Source organism: Pongo pygmaeus, chromosome 18 (assembly GCF_028885625.2).
Source record: "Pongo pygmaeus isolate AG05252 chromosome 18, NHGRI_mPonPyg2-v2.0_pri, whole genome shotgun sequence".
Lineage (NCBI taxonomy): Eukaryota > Metazoa > Chordata > Mammalia > Primates > Hominidae > Pongo > Pongo pygmaeus.
The window spans coordinates 42,503,473-42,525,229 of record NC_072391.2 but is presented as its reverse complement, the minus strand read 5'-3'; the positions used below and the strand labels follow the sequence as shown (position 1 = coordinate 42,525,229).

At 41.4% G+C, this 21,757-nt stretch overlaps 1 protein-coding gene across 1 annotated transcript in view; it reads right to left on the bottom strand.

The window, feature by feature from the left end:
- The window catches only part of LOC129015139 (E3 ubiquitin-protein ligase HERC2-like), a 97,291-nt gene that overhangs the window by 60,447 nt on the left and 15,087 nt on the right, over window positions 1–21,757 (bottom strand). Inside the window, 13 exon segments of the mRNA XM_063654288.1 lie at window positions 3,509–3,684; window positions 7,889–7,980; window positions 8,063–8,168; window positions 8,894–9,087; window positions 13,141–13,280; window positions 13,417–13,495; window positions 15,168–15,290; window positions 15,390–15,548; window positions 16,873–17,011; window positions 18,175–18,231; window positions 18,233–18,406; window positions 18,511–18,707; window positions 18,968–19,115. Coding sequence (XP_063510358.1) covers window positions 3,509–3,684; window positions 7,889–7,980; window positions 8,063–8,168; window positions 8,894–9,087; window positions 13,141–13,280; window positions 13,417–13,495; window positions 15,168–15,290; window positions 15,390–15,548; window positions 16,873–17,011; window positions 18,175–18,231; window positions 18,233–18,406; window positions 18,511–18,707; window positions 18,968–19,115 — 1,784 coding nt within the window.

Sequence of the window (21,757 nt, the reverse complement as noted above, 5' to 3'; positions counted from 1 at the left end):
AGACAGGGTCATGCTCTGTCACTCAGGCTGGAATGCAGGGGCATAATCCCAGTTCACTGTAGCTTCAACCTCCCAGGCTCAAGCAATCCTTCCACCTCAGCCTCCCGAACAGCTGGCACTACAGGCATGCACCACCACACCCAGCTAATTTTTGCATTTTTTGTAGAGACGGGGTCTCACTATATCGTCAAGGCTGGTCTTGAACTCCTGGGCTCAAGTGATCCTCCCCGCTCAGCCTCCTAAAGTGCTGGGATTACAGGTGGGAGCCACCACACCCAGCAGGTTAGAAGTTTAATCAACAGCATCCAAAACACTCCAATTCTTGCAACTTGAAAAAAGTACACAGGACAGTGTTAGATTTTCTTGGCTGATAGTCTCATGCCAGGTGCTAAGGAATTGCTTCTTCTGTGTTTGGGGTTTTCACCTTTGTGTTTGCTTTTGCTCTATTTTTATAAGCTAGGATAGATGCCCAAAGGCACCAGAGACTGGCTTCCAGACAGGTATCACTTTTTTCACACATTATATACTAATAAATATTTACTTTAAGGGTTCAAAATTTCATGTTTTGGAATAAAAGTGAAAAACTCTTTCATCTAATACTAGGCACAGGTGAGCAAGCATAAGCACAAGATATTGAAATATCCTGTAACACATTTTTACTTAAAAACATGTATGGGGGCCAGGCACGGTAGCTCACACCTGTAATCCTAGCACTTTGGGAGGCCAAGGTGGGCAGATTCCTTGAGCCCAGGAGTTGGAGACCAGCCTGGGCAACATGGTGAAACCTCATTTCTACAAAAAAAAAAAAATACAAAAAATTAGCCAGGTGTGGTAGCACACAACTGGAATCCCAGCTACTTGGGAGGCTGAGGTGGGAGAATCACTTGAGCCCAGGAGGCAGAGGTTGCAGTGAGCTGAGATCATACCACTGCACTCCAGCCTGGGCAACAGAGTAAGACCCTATCTAAAAAAATATATATATATTTCCCATACACACATGTATATACACACATATATGTATGTATGTATGTATGTATGTATGTATGTATGCATGCATGTTGGGGAAACCAGGAATGATATTCAAGTATTTAATGTCTGGTACCATGTAAGTATCAATCAACCAGAGTGGAGGCCAGCTGTACATGGTCAATGTGGGAACATCCCAGTTGGGTGCCAGCCCTGTAGGAGACTGCCTGGGCCACTGACTCATTCTGAAGTTATTGGCTAATTAATAAGATCTTACCAGAAAAAAACCCATTACAATCAAACATCTAGCTTTTCTTTCGACAATATATTCAATTACATAAAAATCTGCTAAATAAGTAAAGCTCAAGACATTTTTGATTATTCCACATATACAATATATGTATTAATAATTTTATGGCCGGGCGTGGTGGCTCATGCCTGTAATCCCAGCACTTTGGGAGGCCGAGGTGGGCGGATCACGAGGTCAGGAGATCGAGACCATCCTGGCTAACACGGTGAAACCCCATCTCTACTAAAAATACAAAAAAAAAAATTTTATGGCCGGACGCAGTGGCTCACGCCTGTAATCCCAGCACTTTGGGAGGCTGACGCGGGCGGATCACGAGGTCAGGAGATCGAGACCATCCTGGCTAACATGGTGAAACCTCGTCTCTACTAAAAATACAAAAAAAAATAGCCGGGCATGGCGGCATGCGCCTGTAGTTCCAGCTACTTGGGAGGCTGAGGCAGGAGAATGGCATGAACCCAGGAGGCGGAGCTTGCAGTGAGCCAAGATTGCGTCACTGCACTCCAGCCTAGGTGACGGAGCAAGACTCCGTCTCAAAAAATAAATAAATAAAATAATAATTTTATTTGTCCAATTCATTTTAGTAGCTACTGAGTAAGAAAATGCTAATCTATAATCCTTTTATTAAAAATCCCAATGACTTCCTTATTTAAGTGAACTGGTATTGTCCCTATTTAATTAATATCTGCAGATGCAATCAGTTTGAACTATAGCATATAATATAACATATATTCTAGATAAGGTAATGTTATAGATACTATTTTCTTTTCAACTTCTACAGAAAGTTTCTGAAATAAAACAGGACAGAATCCAAAGCCAAGATCACAGAGCCCTAGAATAACCTGATTTGTTACCAGAGCTGCTACCCCCACTTCTGTCTATATAATGTGCTCAACAGCGGCACAGGGCAGTGCTCTGTTATCTCCTTATGTCACACGCTGCAGAGTACTTAGAGTACAGGGTGTCTTGGTCAACAGAGTTCAGCCAGCACTGGCGGCTTACCTCCTGTGCCCGTCTGGAGGGCCCCAGTCACACTAGCAATCCAAAGTGCCTTGGGAATGTTAACAACATATCCATTTATTTTGCATACCCTTTGACTTAGCAATTTCACTTTCAGCAATTTATCTAGGAAAATACAAGTTCTATGAGGACACTGATTATCCTCCATTGTTATTATCCATTATTATCCACTGTTTGCTGCTGGGATGGTAAACAAGGCTTAGAGTAGCCCCTGCACATGCAAGTTCTAGATACATGCCCTGGGAAATGCACAAGCATGCAAAAACTTCACAGATATCATTCTCCCCTGGTATGCTGTCTTCACTATCAGAAACGCCCTTGCCTGTCCACTTTGTTTCAGTAATTCTGACTTCTGTACGTATGGCCTGGGGGGGAAGTTTTCCTTGTCCTGACAGATCAATGCTCCAATGCAGACTCTCAAGGCTGCATGCACTTCTTCCTGCCTCTTACCAAAGCCCTAACAGCACACCGATGCATGTGTTTGTCTTATTTTATTTTGCATGTTCATCACAGTGTTCCCAGTATGCATAACTGGGAATGGCCCACAGTAGGTGTTCTAAAGATGTTGAATGAATAAATATAACAACAGTCATCATCACAATGCTCAGACAAAATAAGGAATTGAGTGAGTAAACGAGAACAGTCATAAGATGAAATACTGCACTCAAAAATTACAGGACAGAAGACTAATCATATGGAAATTCTAGAGATGGACAATAGTGGTGGTTGCACAAAAATATGAATGTACTTAATGCCACTGAACTGTACACTTAAAATGGTAAACAATATATTATACATATTTCACCGTAATAAAAAAATAAATATATTTTTTAAAGTTAATGATAAAATACTTAGCAAAAAGAGCTTAGCAAAAATATACCATACAACTTCCATAGGAAAATACATTTAGTAACAGAAAATAAGGAAAACTACAAAGATATATACTAAAATAGTAACAGTGATATTTCAGGTAGAGATATTAAACATTTTCATTTCCCTCTTTTAATGGTATTCTTCTAAATATAATGTGTTTCTACATTAAACACTTTATTTTTTAAAAAATACAATTTTTGAAAACAACTGTAATTTACCATTCATGTGGACATAAAATGACTCTCAGTATGAGACACATTCTAATTAAATGTTTCCTTTTGAAAGTGAGGATCCAGGAATGCAGTGGGAGGTAAGTGAGCACCTGTAACAAATGGCTCTCACCTTCCACTGTTGCCTTTCTCATCCTCTTCCTCTTCATTATCTGAAGCTAATAAAGGAACTGCAGCCAAATCTTCCTCCTCTGCACAGATCCGTCCCAGCAGGATGAGACCACGGATTTTACAATCGATTCCTGAGCTCCTGCACTGCTTTATAGCAATTTCAATATACCTGTGATACTACACACAAAAACGATCATCTACAGACTTTGTAGAATCAAGCATATTAGATCCTCTAACTGGAGAACGGGATGTGTGAGACACGAACATGTACACACGGTTAGAGCTCCTTTACTTCAGTTCTGGAAATACCAACTGAGTTACTCAAAGTTAATGCAGCCACATCTGAGTAATGTTTGCTTCAAAAGAAGTGATCAACTCATCAAGATGTCTACCTGAGGCATGAGACACTCACTGATTTTCTTCCTAAAATTTTAAAATAGGATAACAGCCTTACTGAATGACTGCAAACTCTTCTGTCTTAGAGCTTTCTTGAACCAAGATGCCTTAACTAAGGAAGATGTTAAATGTCAGGTAGTAACAGACCTTCCATCGTTTTAAAACATAAAACATATTTGAATATACACAAATTAGAAAAAATAGTACAAAGAACTCCATGACTCCATGACCCAGCTCAACAGTTATCAACATGTGACCAATCTTGTTCAGATATGGATTATCATTAAAAAATTCTAGGAATTATGTTGTTTCAAAACTTCAGTATATATCACTGAATTAAAGAGGTTTGGGTTTTTTTGTTGTTGTTGTTTGTTTGTTTTGAGACAGAATCTTGCTTGTTGCCCAGGCTGGAGTGCAGTGGTGCAATCTTGGCTCATTGCAACCTCTGTCTCCCCGGTTCAAGTGATTCTCCAACCTCAACCTCCTGAGTACCTGGGACCATAGGCGCCTGCCACCACACCCAGTTAATTTTTTGTATTTTTAGTAGAGACAAGGTTTCACCATGTTGGCCAGGCTGGTCTTGAACTTCCGACCTCAGGTGATCCACCTGCCTCAGCCTCCCAAAGTGCTGGGATTACAGGCGTAAGCCACCACACCCAGCCAGAATTAAGGAGTTTTTTGAAAAACATATCCACATTGCTATTATCATAGCACAAACAATAACTCCCATATCATCCAATATGCTACAGTGATCAAACTTTTCTGATCATGTCATGTCATTTTATTGTTGCCTCATTCAAATCAGAACACAAGCAAGACCCAACCTTCCTCTGTTCTGCCTTTGCCATGCATTTAGTGGAGTTGGTCTACTTGTCCTGCAAATGTCCCACACTCCATGTGGCAGGCTGCATGCCTGCTGTGGTATCGACAACATTCCTCCATCCCTGTATTTCATGTGAACAAAGAGGGATGTGTCTGGAAGCACACACTAACAATTACTTTTTATTTCCTCAACGACCTGCTCAAACCTCAAGATCTACCATTTCAGAGGAAACACAGTTTGACCACCACCACAGGGATGCAAAAGCCAAGTTGAGAATATGAAAAATGCTACAGGAAAAAATTACTCAGCTTCTTTTTCTTTTCTTTAGCAAGGAAAAAAAACAAGAGTGACTTCAGTGTAGTGTAGAATGCAAACATCATCTGAATCAGAAACTGCAAAAGGACATTTACAAGATAACTAGGAAAATCTGGACACTGACTGGATATTATATGACATTAAAGAGTTGGCTGGGCACCGTGCTCACACCTGTAATCCCAGCACTTTGGGAGGCTGAGGCAGGCGGATCATGAGGTTAGGAGATCGAGACCATCCTCACTAACACAGCGAAACCCCGCCTCTACTAAAAATACAAACAAAATTAGCCAGGCATGGTTACAGGCGCCTATACTCCCAGCTACTCAGGAGGCTGAGGCAGGAGAATGGAATGAACCCGGGAGGTGGAGCTTGCAGTGAGCCGAGATCACACCACTGCACTCCAGCCTAGGCGACAGAGTGAGACTCCGTCTCAAAAAAAAAAAAAAACTTATTAGAGGTGTGATAATGGTATCAGGGTTATATTTTGTTAAGCCCTGTTAGAGATGAATATTGAAGCAAGTGCTCCTGAAATAAGATCATGACTAGGACTTGCTGAGGCAGGGAAGTAATGTGGGAGGGAGGAAGTAAAACATGACTGGCAAAATGTTGATAAATGTTGAAGCTGGGTGACAGGTTTGTGAGGGTTCCAGCATACTTTCTAGTTTTGTTTACATGTTAGAAAAAACCCGGCTGGGTGCAGTGCCTCATGCCTGTAAATCCCAGCACTTTGGGAGGCCAAGGTGGGCAGATCACCTGAGGTCAGGAGTTCGAGACCAGCCTGGCCAACATGACAAAACCCCGTCTCTATTAAAAATACAAAAATTAGCCGGGTGAGGAGGTGGGCACCTGTAATCCCAGCTACTCAGGAGGCTGCAGGAGAATCACTTGAACCCAGGAGGTGGAGGTTGTGGTGAGCTGAGATCTGCCACTGCACTCCAGCCTGGGCGACAGAGCGACACTCAGTCTCAAAAAAAAGAAAAGAAAATTCCCACAACAAACTATTTGTACAGCAAAGGCCATGCTTAAGATGCAGTGACTCCACAGGAATGGTATAGTCTAGTTCTTTGGTCAGTTGGGGGCATGCAGGCTAGGTCAGGAGTTTTCCATTTACCTGCAATGCTTCGTTTTTTTCATGTACATGACATACGCTAAATATCACAGGATAAATGGTTTTGAATTGAAAATTTCTCGGATTAAAGATATCTTTTACGAATGATAATCTCAGTTGTTGATGTAATTACTTAGTTACTGGTTTGGCTAAAGTAAAAATATCCTCTGAACTATATAACTAAGGCACTCTACAGCCTGTATTCGGTTACATTGCAATAAGATACCAGTAAAATGCATTAAAACTCAAGATTAATTTTTTCAGAAAAATTCAATATTATCTTTCATTTTTATAGTTTGCCAATTTCTTCACTTATTAGCACCACTGGTATTGACTATAATGAATCAGTGTTCTATGAAATAGTTCAATGACATTCCAGAATAAATGGTGCCTATTGTGAATGTACTACATATTTCAAAATAGCTAAAAGAGAGGATTTTAAATGTTCTCACCACAAAAAAGTGATAAATATTTGAGGTGATGGATATAGTATTTAGCATGATTTGATCATTCCGCAAAGTATACATGTAACGAAACATCAGTGTTCTCCAAAAATAAATACAAATTATTATAAATTACTATTTGTCAGTTAAAACTAAAATAAAACTTTTTAAAAAATGAATGGTTAATTGCATTTAATAATTAAAAAATAAACTCATCAGTTATAAACTTTAAATGAATACAAAAATCAACTATTTGATATTTTTATCTGCTATCATTATAATTAGTCTACACAAGACAACAGTACAGGTAGTACAAAAATATCTTTTTTTTTTTTTTTTTGAGACAGTCTGGCTCTGTCGCCCAGGCTGGAGTGCTGGAGTGCAGTGACGTGATCTCAGCTCACTGCAAGCTCCGCCTCCCAGGTTCACGCCATTCTCCTGCTTCAGCCTCCCGAGTAGCTGGGACTACAGGCGCCCGCCGCTATGCCCGGTTAATTTTTTGTATATATATATATTTTTTTTTAGTAGAGACGGGGTTTCACTGTGTTAGCCAGGATGGTCTCGATCTCCTGACCTCGTGATCCACCCGCCTCAGCCTCCCAGAGTGGTGAGATTACAGGCGTGAGCCACCGCACCTGGCCAACAAAAATATCTTAATTTGTCATATTTTACATATATTTAATGTATTAAAAATCATGCTGACATCCTATGTGGAAAGGTTTACTGAAAATCTGAGAGACAGAGAGAGAATTGCTGATCTGTAGTATTTGGGTACTGTTTAAAAGAACCTTCACTGATTCTTTCAAACTTTTCCAGAGATAAACTTAGACTCATTTTGAAAGTTGCCTTATTACCAAAAAATTGCCACTCCGTAACAAGCTCAGCACCTGATGCCAATAGGTGTGCCAAAATAAAAGCAACTTCAGCGTCACATATATGGTCAGGAAAACCACCAGAAACTAAGAGATATTTAAGGAAAACTGAAGTGTTCAGATGCAATCAGCAACCTGAAATGCCTGATGACAACTTTTGCTAGGAGCACTTACCAAGTATACCTCTGCTACCAAAGAGAGTGAGAATGAAATTTATTTTGTTTCCTTTTCCAGCTGATCTGATAAGCAGCAAATTCAAGTTGTATAAAATAAGTTGTATCTTTTAAAGTGTCAAAATTTAAAACAGATAAAACCAATTATTTAAAGGGGGAAAAACTGGGCTCAATGCTAGTATAGAAATGGCCAAGTCACCTCCCTTGTCATCTGTAAATCATCCAAATGGAACACTAGCACAGCTACTTACCTCTGTGCAGTCATTCAGAAGGGGCACTGTGGTGTCGGAAGGGTTAATATTGATTGTCTTTAGTTCAATAAGGTTATTCAGGGAATTTCCACCTAGGAAAAAATGGGTAAAGAATCAAACAAAGGCGTTTTTATTATAGAAGGTACTTCTTTTTAGGTAAACTAACTGAATTACCTGACACTACAACCAGGGACAGCATGTAGCTACTGTCAGCAGGATCTATGATCATTTTTAATCTATGAACAAGAACATCTGGGAAAATCTCCAAACGAATCCAGTGCTTTAGAAAAACAAGGACAAAAACCATATTCTCAGTTAGCAAAATTCAGCTATATTTTAGCTACTGCAATAGTATCATTGAAGCTTGAATCTACATGAGATTTTTTCAATATAAAATGTAGCATGAGAGAGAATTTTCCCTCACTCTGGCAGCAACAAGAATATTCTACCCCATTCTTTGATCGTTAGAGAAAAGTCTCACTCTAAGCCCCAGAAACCATGTATCTATATACTCCTGGCCTAGGGTGGTCCTTTTACCCACCAAGTGAGTGACAGAAAACACTAGAGTCGAGATGGAGAAAGGCCCTGTCCTAAAGTCTGACCTGTGTGCCCATGAGGTGCCCCTACACGTTGGTGTAATCACAACACCACTCCAATGTGCAACACAAATTTGCTAGACTATACTAGAAAAACTTCTAACCAGAAGCAAATCTGAATTCATACATTTTAGGCAGGAGAGGAAGAAAAAAAGCCTGACCACATCCTCTATCAAGTGGTCAGTTAGAAAAAATCTATTACTCATATTGTTTAAAATCTCTGACAATAAAATTGGATGGTACATAACTCTGTAACTTTGAAATAACTTACAAATTAAAACATAATGTGAGTACTGTCAGGTGCTATCAGCAAAACTTTGCAGGCTGCTCAAAGTTCATTTTGAAAATGTACAAGGCAAAACCATCTGTGTGAAAGTGCCTGCTGCTGTGCCCTATCAGACGCTACAACCTTTCCTTGTGACCCCAATGACTGCCAGCAGGGCTCACTGCCGTCAATGAGACGGGATGCCTGGTTCACGGAGGACGACACGTTCAGGCTCTTCACCATGCGGGACGACCAGCTGTCCAGCAGCATGTCTGGCTGGCTGCTGTGGCAACGCTTCAGCTGTTTTCCAAAATGGCCACAAAATACCGCTGACTGACCTATTTCATGATGGTCAAAAACAGAATTAACCCTTGCTGAACTGGGGAGAAACATCACGATCAAGAATATTACATAGTGAGGAGCTTCTTACTTAAAGAAAAACGGAAAGTTTCAAACTGAAAGGAGCTAATAAATACCATAAATGGCTTCCCTAGTCAGGATATAATTACACCAATTTATGAGATGAAGTCCACATAATGCTATGATTTATTCTACTAAAATCTCCCAGGGAACAACAGCAGATTAATATATTTCCAAACAAAATAAGCTGTGGGAAAAGTTCAATAACAGCACTCACAAAAACCATTCTTATTAAAAATGCTTTTATAAATACAAGGCAAAAAGTAAATTGTAAAGTGCTTACACTTCCATTAATGGCAAATCTGGAATTCAACTGGCATTCCCCATCGAGGACAACCAGTAAAGCCAGACAAAACACTCAAAAATACATAAATCCTCTTCAAACTATCAGAATTCAGGAGATAATAAAGAATTACAAGGTCAGAACTGCAGGAAGACCCGAGGCAAATGGAGGTGTCAAGATGACGCACACCAAGGATCAGAGGCTGCTGTTCCCTGATGGCATTGCCAGGTTCCAAGCAAAGTCCCTGAGACGACACGTAGCATTTTGAGAGCCTCGTAAAGGGAAGGGAAAGGAATGGGGTCCAGAAAGACCAGGAAGGCTGAGGATGCTACAGAACTACAACCCACACTTGGAACCCCAACAGGAAATACCCCAAAAGTCAGAGTGAACTATGAAGGGTCTTTGGGTTTCCCCTCTTTTTTTTTTCCAACAGATTGCATCTCAGCATAAAATCATCTCAATCAATGAATGCCGATTAAGGTGAGCCCAGATAGTCACTAACCTTTACCAAGTACCTCGCAGAACAACCTTCTCTCCTCCATTCCTTGGAGAACAGTAACATCTTAGCCTCAAATTGAGTTAAGAAATAATTTTTAAAATACAATGTCAAGTACATAATGACACATGAAGAGGCAAAAAAAATGACTAAAAATTACCAGAAATGATAGGATAGAAACAGACCCACAAGGGCTCCATATATTGGAGTTAGAAGACACAGACTTTAATATAATAACTATGCTTACTGTGTTCAAAAACATAATATTTCAGCAGAGAACCAAAAACTACTGAAAATAAAATAGAAAGACTAGAACTGATAAATCCAATAATTAAAATTAAGAACTTAATGAGTAAGTTTAGAATACACTGAACTCAGCTGAAGAGAAAGTAAAAATATCTGGAATGAAGAACTGAGGAGCAAAAGTTTAGAAAACATAACAAGAAGGTAAAAGATCTGCAGGACAGAGGTTAGGCCTAACACAAGTGAAAGAAGAGTCCCCCCAAAAAGATAGAAAAGAGAATAGAGCAGAGGCAACATGTGAAGAAATACTGAAACACAGAATTCTCCAAAACAGACAAAAGATATCATGCCCCAGAAGCCCTACCAACCCCAAGACAGATAAACATCTCCATGCACATGTAAAACCTGTGCAAGATGAAAACAAAAAGACTCTCTGAAAAGCAGACGAAGGAAAAATAAAATGAACCACAATTAGACTTCCATCCAACTTCAGGAGAAATAATATAAACCAAATTACAATGGAATACTATTTTTAAACTGCTGAAAGAAAACACCTAGCAAAAAGACTTTTCAAAAATAAAGGAGAAATAAAGACATTTTCAGACATACAAAAATAGATAATTTGTATCCAACAAAGACACATTTTTAAAAATATTAAGGGGATTTTCAGGCAGGAGAAAAACAGTATAGATGGAAAATTAAAGAGGAAGAAAAAAGTGGAGAGAAATTACAAAGTATGCAGAAAAATCTAAATGAATATTGACTACATAAAATCATCACATGCCCTTCATGTATTGTTTGATCCTTTGACCTTTTTTTTTTTTTTTTTTTTTTTTTTTGAGACGTAGTCTCATTCTGTCGCCCAGGCTGAAGTGCAGTGGCACAATCTCAGCTCACTGCAAGCTCCGCCTCCCGGGTTCATGCCATTCTCCCACCTCAGCTTCCCCAGTAGCTGGGACTATAGGCACCCACCACCACACCGGCTAATTTTTTTGTATTTTTAGTAGAGACAGGGTTTCACCATGTTAGCCAGGATGGTCTTGATCTCCTGACCTCGTGATCCACCCACCTCAGCCTCCCAAAGTGCTGGGATTACAGGCATGGATCACGAGGTCAGGAGATCGAGACCATCCTCGCTAACATGGTGAAACCCCGTCTCTACTAAAAATACAAAAAATTAGCCGGGCGTGGTGGCAGGCGCCTGTAGTCCCAGCTACTCAGGAGGCTGAGGCAGGAGAATGGCATGAACCCGGGAGGCGGAGCTTGCAGTGAGCTGAGATCACGTGCCACTGCACTCCAGCCTGGGTGACAGAGCGAGACTCCATCTCAAAAAAAAAAAAGACAGAAACAGACATGAGCCACTGCGCCTGGCCGATCCTTTGACATTTTTTGAAACTTGTGTTTGAGCATATGACCCACTTAGCATACGACTGGATTTTATGAATATTTTCTGTGTGCATAAAAGAATGTCTTCGATAGTTCTATTAGACATGTATTTGTATAGAATGTATAAAATTTTGGTTGGATGCGGTGGCTCACGCACATAACCCCAGCACTTTGGGAAACTGAGGTGGGTGGATCGCCTGAGGTCAGGAGTTCAAGAGCAGCCTGGCCAACATGGTGAAATCTCACCTCAACTAAAAATACAAAAATTAGCCAGGCGTGGTGGCCGGAGCCTGTAATACCAGCTACTCGGGAGGCTGATGCAGGAGAATCACTTGAGCCCGGGAGGTATTCATTGCAGTCAGCCAGGATCGCGCCACTGCACTCCAGCCTGGGTGACAGAGTGAAACTCCATCTCAAAAAAAAAAATTAAAATATGTTAAGAACATATAAATCAGAATGAAGATAAATGATGTTAAAGAGAACTAAGGTCTTTGCATTGTTTAGGAGGAGAATATACTAAATAATAATAGATTTAAATGAGTCAAAAATAGATGTTATAATATCTTCAGTAACTACTAAAACTAAAAATGTATATAACATATACACTCCTTATAGACAGAGTGAGACTCTGTCACAAAAAAATAATAATAAAAAAATAGAAAAGTTAGCTGAGCATGGTGGCACAGGCCTGTAATCCCAGCTACTCAGGAGGCTGAGACAGGAGAATTGCTTGAACCCAGGAGGCGGAGGTTGCCGTGAGCCAAGATCGCACCACTGCACTCTAGCCTGGGCGACAGAGTGAGACGCTGTCTCACAAAGACAAAAAGTGATATATGCATACAGTGGAATATTATTCAGCCATTAAAAAGGATGACGTTCTGACACATGCTACAATACGGATGAAGCTTGAAGACATCATGCTAAACACAAAAGGATAAATCTTGCATGGTTCCATCTAGATGAGGTGTCTGGAGTGGTCATATTCATAGAGACCAAAGTTAGATTCAAGGTTACCAGGGTTGTGGTAAGGGGAAGTAGGGCAGTTAAACTGCTTAATGGGTACAGAGTTTCTGATGGGAGTGGTGAAGAGTTTTGGTAAGAGACAGTTGTGATGGTTGTGCAACACTGTACTTAAGGTACTTAATACCCTGAATTATAAACTTAGAAAATGATTAAGTGGCTAATTTTAAGTTATATATATTTTGCCCCAATGAAAAATATAATAAAAGGTATATAAATTAAAAAACTCACTCTCCATCTAACCAATTCCACATGCCATGCAACTAAACACTTACTAGTTTCTTGAGATTCTTTTAATGTTTATGGAAAAACAAGCAAACAAGCCTAGTTATTCTAATTCTTCCCCAACATGCCATCCTGATTTTTTAAAAAAGCCAGCCAGTCATCAGTGGGTAGGACCATTGCTTCAGTTTCACTGTACTCACTCTACAGAATTACCATATACATAGGAACCTTAAAATAACAAATTCCAATACACCGTGGTCCACAATAAGTATTTCATTAATATCTGGTGGAAGACAGAATATAAACATTCTGCCATACCTGGTTCATTTATTCTGCCAAATGTACGCCTGGTATTGTGTTTTCTGGTCTTCAATCACGTTTCACAAAAATCAAAGTCATCACAGTTTCTACATTTGAATCTGGATCCATTGACAGGAAACATCTGACATCCATCACACCTATTTGTAAAATAGCAACTGAGTTAAGAAAGGTCATTTATTAAACTTAATTCAACAGAAAACCATTCGTCCCAAAGCAAATCTAGCAATCATAAAAATAACTCAGGTAACCCCAGGATGAATACTGGGCACCAACACTATTTCTGATAGCAACCCAGTCCAGTGAGACTGCTGGGGAAAGTCATCAATGATATCTTTTCCATTGGCACTGAAAGCTAGGACAGAACAGAAATCACCTGATCAATCTTCCTCTTCACCAATAAAAACCTGAACTTAAAACTGCACCTAGCCATGTCATACTACATTGTAGTTATTTGTTTTTTACAGAGTCTATCTTTCAGAGATAGGTACTAAAATACTTAAGGATGAAATAATACATGATGTCAGCGCCTGGTTTCAAAATAATCACAAGAAGAGAGCATGAATAATTTTGGCCGTGAGGTGACAATCGTTAAAACCAGGTAACGAGCACATGGAGGTTCATTGTAAACTACATTCCTTACTTTTGCATTAGGTTTAAAATAGGACACTGGTTTTTAATTACACTAAGTCAGCAATTCCATATATTACCTTTGGTATCTCAGGGAATAAAAACCACATTAATAACGTGAAGACTTCTTTTGTCCTTTGATAAGAGCAACGTATCACTCAAAACAAAGAAACCAAATTCTTATTTTTAAAATTTGTCATTTTGATTTGCAAATATTTTAACAATCTCTTAAGCAAAGAAAAATGTTTAAAGTAAAATATTAAATAATCCATTTGTTCTTATGTAACATGAGAAGCTCTAGGAACCTCTCACCACTGGGGAACCACCACCAACTGTAGCCATTTTCTAAGTGATCTGATGAAAAGAGAGGCTTCCACAAGGTTCAAACAAACAAACAAACAATCTCTTTATGGCATCAAGAGTTTATAAAACTATACACATACTTATTTCTCATGCGACTGTTAAAACGGACATAGTATACCTTTCAAAGCGTGCAACGGATTTGATTTGGAATCTCAATAGTATCATATTAAATATAATCTGAGAATTGTTTCCAGTTCCTAATTCCCATCATTAGCACATTTCCATTTCTTAAATTCAGTCCTAAATTTTTATACAGCATGAAAAAGAGAGCCAGGCGTGGTGGCTACTCTGGAGACTGAGACCAGAGAATTGCTTAAACCCGGGGGCGGAGGTTGCAGTGAGCCGAGATGGCACCACTGCACTCCAGCCTGGTCATGGGAGGAGAAAGAAAAAGCAGTCCTGACAGTCAGGAGCTGGCCTGTTAATGTCAATGTTAGGCCATTTCACAGAACAACTGACAGGACAAGTTTACAGAACATGAACAATCAGATAAGGCCACTCTGTGACTAATGAATCAACATATAACCAAAACCCCTCCTTAACCACATGTGATTAAAGTCGAGTCTAATCCAAACCAAAAACAACCACAAACCACCACACAGTCCCCTATCCTGGTGATATGAATGACTGCTTCCTTACCAATCATGACGTTAGCATGGCTCTGTTCTTTCTGCCTGCTAGGTAAATTTATTAAGACATCCTGTCTTAGAATTACCCCTGCTTTCTCAACCCCTCCCCCAAATACCCAACATAAACTTCATTAGTCCTCGCTCACTCCCTCTGATGGAGACACCCATTCCCCAAGGTGTGTGTTCTCCTGCACTGCAATGAGTTAATATTAATAAATCTGATTGTTTCACTGCAGGTGAGTTCCTCTGTGGCCTTTGGCAGAAGGCACTGACGAGCAAAGGAACGCTCTATCTCTTTCTTCACACTTGTTTTCTTTTTTGTGTGCTTGAACAAAAAGAAATACTAAGTACACATGCATTAATGAAAAGTTAACATCAGGAATTTTATTACCCAGATAATATTACCTTTGACAACCCCCACACTCTGATGAGTCACAGATCCCCATTTGTATTTTGGTGTGGTGACAGAGGCTTTGACCCGCACTTTATCACCAATCTTGATGTGAGAAGAACTTGGTGGAGGATAGCCTACAGATTTCAATAACAAATCATTATAATCAGTATTCATTTATGGGAATTCTGTCTCTAAGAAAAAGCAAAAGTACTGAACAAAGAATGTGCTCACCTATAAGTTCCACGTGAATGTACCTAACCCAGTAGGTGCCCCCTTTATGCTGCCAGTCACACTGCACACTGAGATCATGCAATCCATCTCTGTCCAGCTTGATGACTTTGCCAACATCACCTTCGCACACTTCTTTGTACGCAGGTCCAGGTCCACTTGTCCTGCGGAAGGGAAGTCTCAGTGAGAAGGGAGTGCCCTGCTCAGACTCCCTCCTCGCCAGCAGCAAGCCTCCACCACGTGGCGATGAGTAATGCTCTGCCCTTCAGGAATCTGCCGACTACACACACTGTCCATGATGAAGGGCTCACCTTTCCCAGTGTTACACTTGGTGCTTCTGGGTAAGCACCTTCTGCCTCCTGGGTCTTCCTTCCCTGCTCTCCAGGCACCTAACTTGATAGGACGCAGGATTCCATGGGTTTAACACGGTTAGAACCATGTTTGCTACTATTAACATGATCAAATGTTCCCCAAGTTGCTGAAGTTTCAGCCACTTTCACTCTTCTTCTAAGACTCCTCTGAGAGAATCTGTCAGCCCCACTAGCTCTTTAACTGATGAAGATTGCAGCAATGCCCAAGGCTTATCTGATAGCATAGGCCGCAGAAGCAGCACAGAGAGCATGGGGTGGGAAGGAAGGAGGGCCGCAGGTGCCGCACGGGCACTGGCTCGACTAACCAGCAGACAGGTTCATTCACCACGATGGGAAACGGCAGCTACTAGAGAAAGCCAGCTGAATTTCGGACATGTTGTGATTTGCATACACTGCACCTCCAACCAGAGATGTGAATGGGAGATCCAGAGTTGAAAGTGCTTACATCATAAATGCTGAAGCAGCAATCGTAGGTCTGTGGGAGCAAGAGGGGAGAAAACGTAGGTCTGTGGAAGCAAGAGGGGAGAAAACTCAAGAAGAATGGGCAGAATACGCCACAGTTATGGGTGAAGCCACACGGACTTCCAGGACATAAAGAACGAGCAGAGAGAAGAGCTCCCTAGAAACATGGAAAGCAACTCAGGAGAGTTGCATTCTAGACCCAAAGGAAGGCAAAGCCAAGCAAGGCTACAGTCTCAGCCACCCTGAATGCCACAGGCAAGCCAGGTGCTTCCGGGACAGAGGCCCCTGGATCTGGCAGGGAACAGACCGTGAGCCATGGTCCAACAGGGTGACTGGGCCACAGGGCCCTGGGATGGAGGAGAGGAGGGAAGAGGTGAACACAGACTTCTCTTCCAGGATAAAGGGTGACACTGAGAAGAGGGTGTGAGCCATGGGGTTCTTCAAGTGTGGCTCTGAACATGGCGACAAAGGCTGACTGGAAAACACTCATTACCATGAATACAGGGTTACATTCCCTACTGCAACTCAACAAATGGTGAGCCCACATGAACCCCAGGACTTTAGCACCTCCGTGAACTCACTCATAAAAGAACACTGTACAAACAACACGAGTTTAAGACGGCAGCTATTTCATCAAGAAGCACCATGTACTGACCTGCAAAGGCCTGTTTAGTCGATTTCTTTATTTTGTGCTTTTCTAACTTGCTTCCACCGAGGTTCACCAACTGAGTCCAGACAGACAGCATGGGCTCTGTGAAGGGCAGCTTGTTCACATTAAAGGCCACGGCAGGGAGCTGGAGAGGACACAGAAGCTGTCAGCGTGTGGCCAATATGACTAACAAATGAAACGTTCTGAAAGTCATCAAAACCATGGGCTTAATCCTGAAATGCCACACATACCCGTAAGCCTTTTTATAGCTGAAAATAATCATTTTTTAAAATAACATTAAAGGCAAGATAGAGACTTACACATATAATAAGTATAATCTATGTTAATTTTTCTTTACAAAGCTGTCAACAATAATTAATTACATCAGTGTGGTGGTTACTATCTTCTCAGGATTTTCTATATACGTCAAGTTTTCTACAACATGTATATATTTCCATAATAATAAAAAAGAATACTTTATAGAAAATATAGTCAGGCCGGGCACGGTGGCTCACACCTGTAATCCCAGCACTTTGGGAGGCCGAGGCGGGTGGATCACCTGAGGTCAGGAGTTTGAGACCAGCCCGGCCAACAGAGTGAAACCCCGTCTCTACTAAAAATACAAAATTAGCCAGGCGTGGTGGCACACACCGTAATCCCAGCTACTCAGGAGGCTGAGGCAGGAGAATCGCTTGAACCCGGGAGGCAAAGGTTGCAGAGGGCCGACAAGATCGTGCCATTGCACTCCAGCCTGGGTGACAAGAGCAAGATTCCATCTCAAAAAAAAAAGGAAAATAATACAAAGTAAGATTGCACTTGGGCTACATGAAAATAATGTAAATGGCTCCTTCTCCCTGTGTTTCCTTGATTCATAGGTTAAGATGACAGTAGCTGCTACATTAAGTCACGTCACTCAAAACAACTGAGCATTTTCTACATGAAGAAAGGCTGTTTTTTTAAAGGTGTTTAAACGTGTTCAAGTTTTATTAAAACTTGAGTTGTTCAATAAAAAGTAAACGTCATAAATTCACATTTTAAAATAATTAGAACTACCTCATAGATGCACGGTACCTTCTAGGTTGCTAAAGCCCTCTTCGTGTCTCTGAGGCTGAAAAACACACGAACCACTGCTTTAGGTGCCCTGTGAGACAGGCCCTGCTCACCACAGAAGCGCAAGCTCACACAGCTTCCTGGAAGGCAAACTTGAAGTACCAGAATCAAGTTCTTTCAAGTGCTAATGTTGGTGCTGGGTCCTAGTGTAAAGCCGGTTTCCCTTATCATACAGTAACTGAGCACAAGTTCACCTACTGGTTTCAGCTGATTCAATGGGCAAACGCGACACATCCGCATGTCAGAGAGCTGCAAAGGTGATTTTGCCCTTCGGGGTGATGCCAGTCACGGTGCCTTCTCCAAACTCATCGTGCACAACTTGGCCGCCCAGGCACAGGTGACCATCGATGCCTCCAATCACAGCCAGGACCGCCATGAGGCCCCCTACTTCAGGGTTCTCAGAGTTGGGGAAGTAGTCCTCTAACTGGGCCTAGTGCAGACCAAACAGCGAGCTCAACCAGGGACACTCACGGTGCTGCTCAATCCCTACAAGTTTACTGTTCAACTAAATTAATTCTGAGAACACAAACCCGCCCCTTCAGAAGGCCTTCCCGCAAAGCTGTGGGTGATGGAGCGGAGCTGGGAGTTGATGTACTTGTTGATGAGCCCATTCCACTGAGTCAGGGAGTGCAGCGTGCACAGCAGTGCCACCACCTCCTCCACCAGTGTGCTGCTGTGGGTGGCAGTCAGCGAGGCCTGCGGGCGCACCCTGCGCCGCCTTGGCATGGACTCTGAGGAGGAAACAAGGGGAGAAGCTGCTGCACCGCTCTTCACCAGGACACAGGGAAGGGAGATGGCCACCCACCTCTGAGTGATGGCACTGTGCCGCACTTCACCAGGGCACAGGGAAAGGAGACGGCCACCCACCTCTGAGTGACGGCACTGTGCCGCTCTTCACCAGGGCACGGCGAAGGGAGACGGCCACCCACCTCTGAGTGACGGCATTGTGCCGCTCTTCACCAGGGCACAGGGAAGGGAGACGGCCACCCACCTCTGAGTAACGGCAAGTCAGAGGAGCAGGTAGTGAGCAAGCTCCCCAAGAAGTCAAACAGCTTCTCCACGAGGCATTTCATGTCCCTCGCCCTTTCGGTCTTGTCCCATGACGGAAGGACTGCTTGCAACAAATGCACAGCTAAGATCTGATAAAAGAAAATTTAAAACGACAAGTATTTAAAAAACCTGATTAAGAAACTACAGATTGTTATTTTCTCTTTTCTTTTTTTTTTTTTTTTTTTTGAGACAGAGTCTCGCACTGTTGCCCAGGCTGGAGTGCAGTGGCTTGATCTCCGCTCACTGCAACCTCTGCCTCCCTGGCTCCAGCAATCCTCCCACCCCAGCCTCCCAGGTAGCTGGGACCACAGGCACACACCACTATGCCCAGCTAATTTTCGTATTTTTTGTAGAGACAGGGTTTCGCTATGTTGCCCAAGTTGGTCTCAAACTCCTGAGCTCAAGCAATCCACCCGCCTCAGCCTCCCAAAGTGCTAGGATTACAGCCTGGCCTGATACGTATTTTTGAATGGATTAATGTGAACTCTAAGACTGATGTGATTAAAAGAGCTTGGGAAAACATTGCTTTTTCACTGTGACTTTGACAACTGGCCCTGTAGCATCTCAGTTTTAGCCAAAGAACACTACCATAAACCAATCAGATCTAATAGACATATACAGAACATTTCACCAAAAAGAGCAAAATACACATTCTTCTCAAGTATACCACAGAACACTCTCTTAGACTGACCAGATCATATGTTAGGCCACAAAGTCTCAAATTTAAACAGACTAAAATCATACAAACTACCTTCTCCAACCAAAATGAAATGATGAGAAATTAATAACAAAAGGAAAAGTGGAAAATTCACAAGTATATGAAAATTAAACAACCAACGGTAAACAATCAGTGGGTCAAAGAAGAAATCACAAGGGAAATTAGAAAATACTATGAGATGAATGAAAACACAACATACCAAAACTTCTGTGCTGCGCCAAAAGCAGGGCTAAAAGGGGCAATTATACTATAAAAGTCTGCATTTACAAAAGATGATCTCAAATCAATAACTCTACATCTGGAACAACTAAAAAAATAAGAACACAATAAAAACCAAAGTTAGGCCAGGTATGGTGCCTCACACCTGTAATCCCAGCACTTTGGGAGGCTGAGGCAGGTGGATAACTTGAGCCAAGGAGGTTGAGGCTGCAGTGAGTCATGACTGTGCCACTGTACTTCGGCCTGAGGGACAAAGTAAGACCCTGTCTCAAAACAAAGACAAAAACAAAAACAAAAAAATACAAAGCAGAAAGAAGGAAACAATAGAGATTAGAGCAGCCATAAATTAAATAGAGAATAGAAAAATAATCTACAAAACCAAAAGTTCGGTTTCTGGCAAGAACAAAAAATCTGACAAACTTTTGGCAAATTAAGAAAAAAAGAGGCCAGGCAAGGTGGCTCACGCCTGTAATCCCAGCACTTTGGGAAGCTGAGGTGGGAGGATCATGAGGTCAAGAGATCGAGACCATCCTGGTCAACATGGTGAAACCCTATCTCCACTAAAAATACAAAAAAATTAGCCGGGCACGGTGGCGGGCGCCTGTAGTCCCAGCTACTTGGGAGGTTGAAGGCAGAAGAATCACTTGAACCTGGGAGGCGGAGGTTGCAGTGAGCCAAGACTGTGCCACTGCACTCCAGCCTGGCAACAGAGCGAGACACCGTCTCAAAAAAAAAAAAAGAAAAAATAGAAAAGATGCAAATAACTAACAGCAGAAATGTAAGCGGAGACAGTACTACCAACATAAAAATAAAAAAGATTATAAAAGAACACTGTGAATAACTGTATGCCAACAAATAAAATAGCCTAGATAAAATGGACACATTCCTAGAAACATAAATTACCCAAACTGACTCAAGAAGAAATAGAAAATCTAAATAGACTCATAACAAGTAAAGAGATTGAATCAGTAATTAAAAATCTCTCAGGCTGGGCGTGGTGGCTCACGCCTGTAATCCCAGCACTTTGGGAGGCTGAAGCGGGTGGATCACGAGGTCAGGAGATCGAGACCATCCTGGCCAACATGGTGAAACCCCGTCTCTACTAAAAATACAAAAAATTAGCCAGGCATGGTGGCAGGTGCCTGTAGTCCCAGCTACTCAGGAGGCTGAGGCAGGAGAATGGCGTGAACCTGGGAGGCGGAGCTTGCAGTGAGCCGAGATTTCGCCACTGCAGTCCAGCCTGGGCAACAGTGTGATACTCCATCTCAAAAAAAAAAAAAAAAAAAAATCTTTCAACAAAGAAAAGCTTAGCTGGTTAACTCTACCAAACATTTAAAGCAGAATTGACACCAATCCTCAAACTCTTCTAAAAACAGAATATATGGGAACACTACCTAGTTCATTCTATGAGGCCATTATTACCCTGATAACTGTAAAATAATAAAATATTGCTGAAAGAAATTAAAGAGGACAGAAATAAATGGAAAGACATTCCACATTCAGAGAATGGATGTTAACATTGTTAAGATGGCACTATTCCCCAGAACAATCTACAGATTCAATCCTTAGCAAGAATCCCAATGGTCTTTTTTGCAGATATGGAAAAGCCAGCCTTGAAGTTCATATGAAAATGCAAGGGACCCAAAGTAGCCAAAATAATCTTGAGAAAGAAAATACACTTCTCAATTTTAAAACAGTACAAAACTACAATGTTCAAAACAGTGTAGTACCTGCATAATTATCAACATATAGAATGTGATAATGTAATTGAGAGTCCAGAAATAAACCTAAATA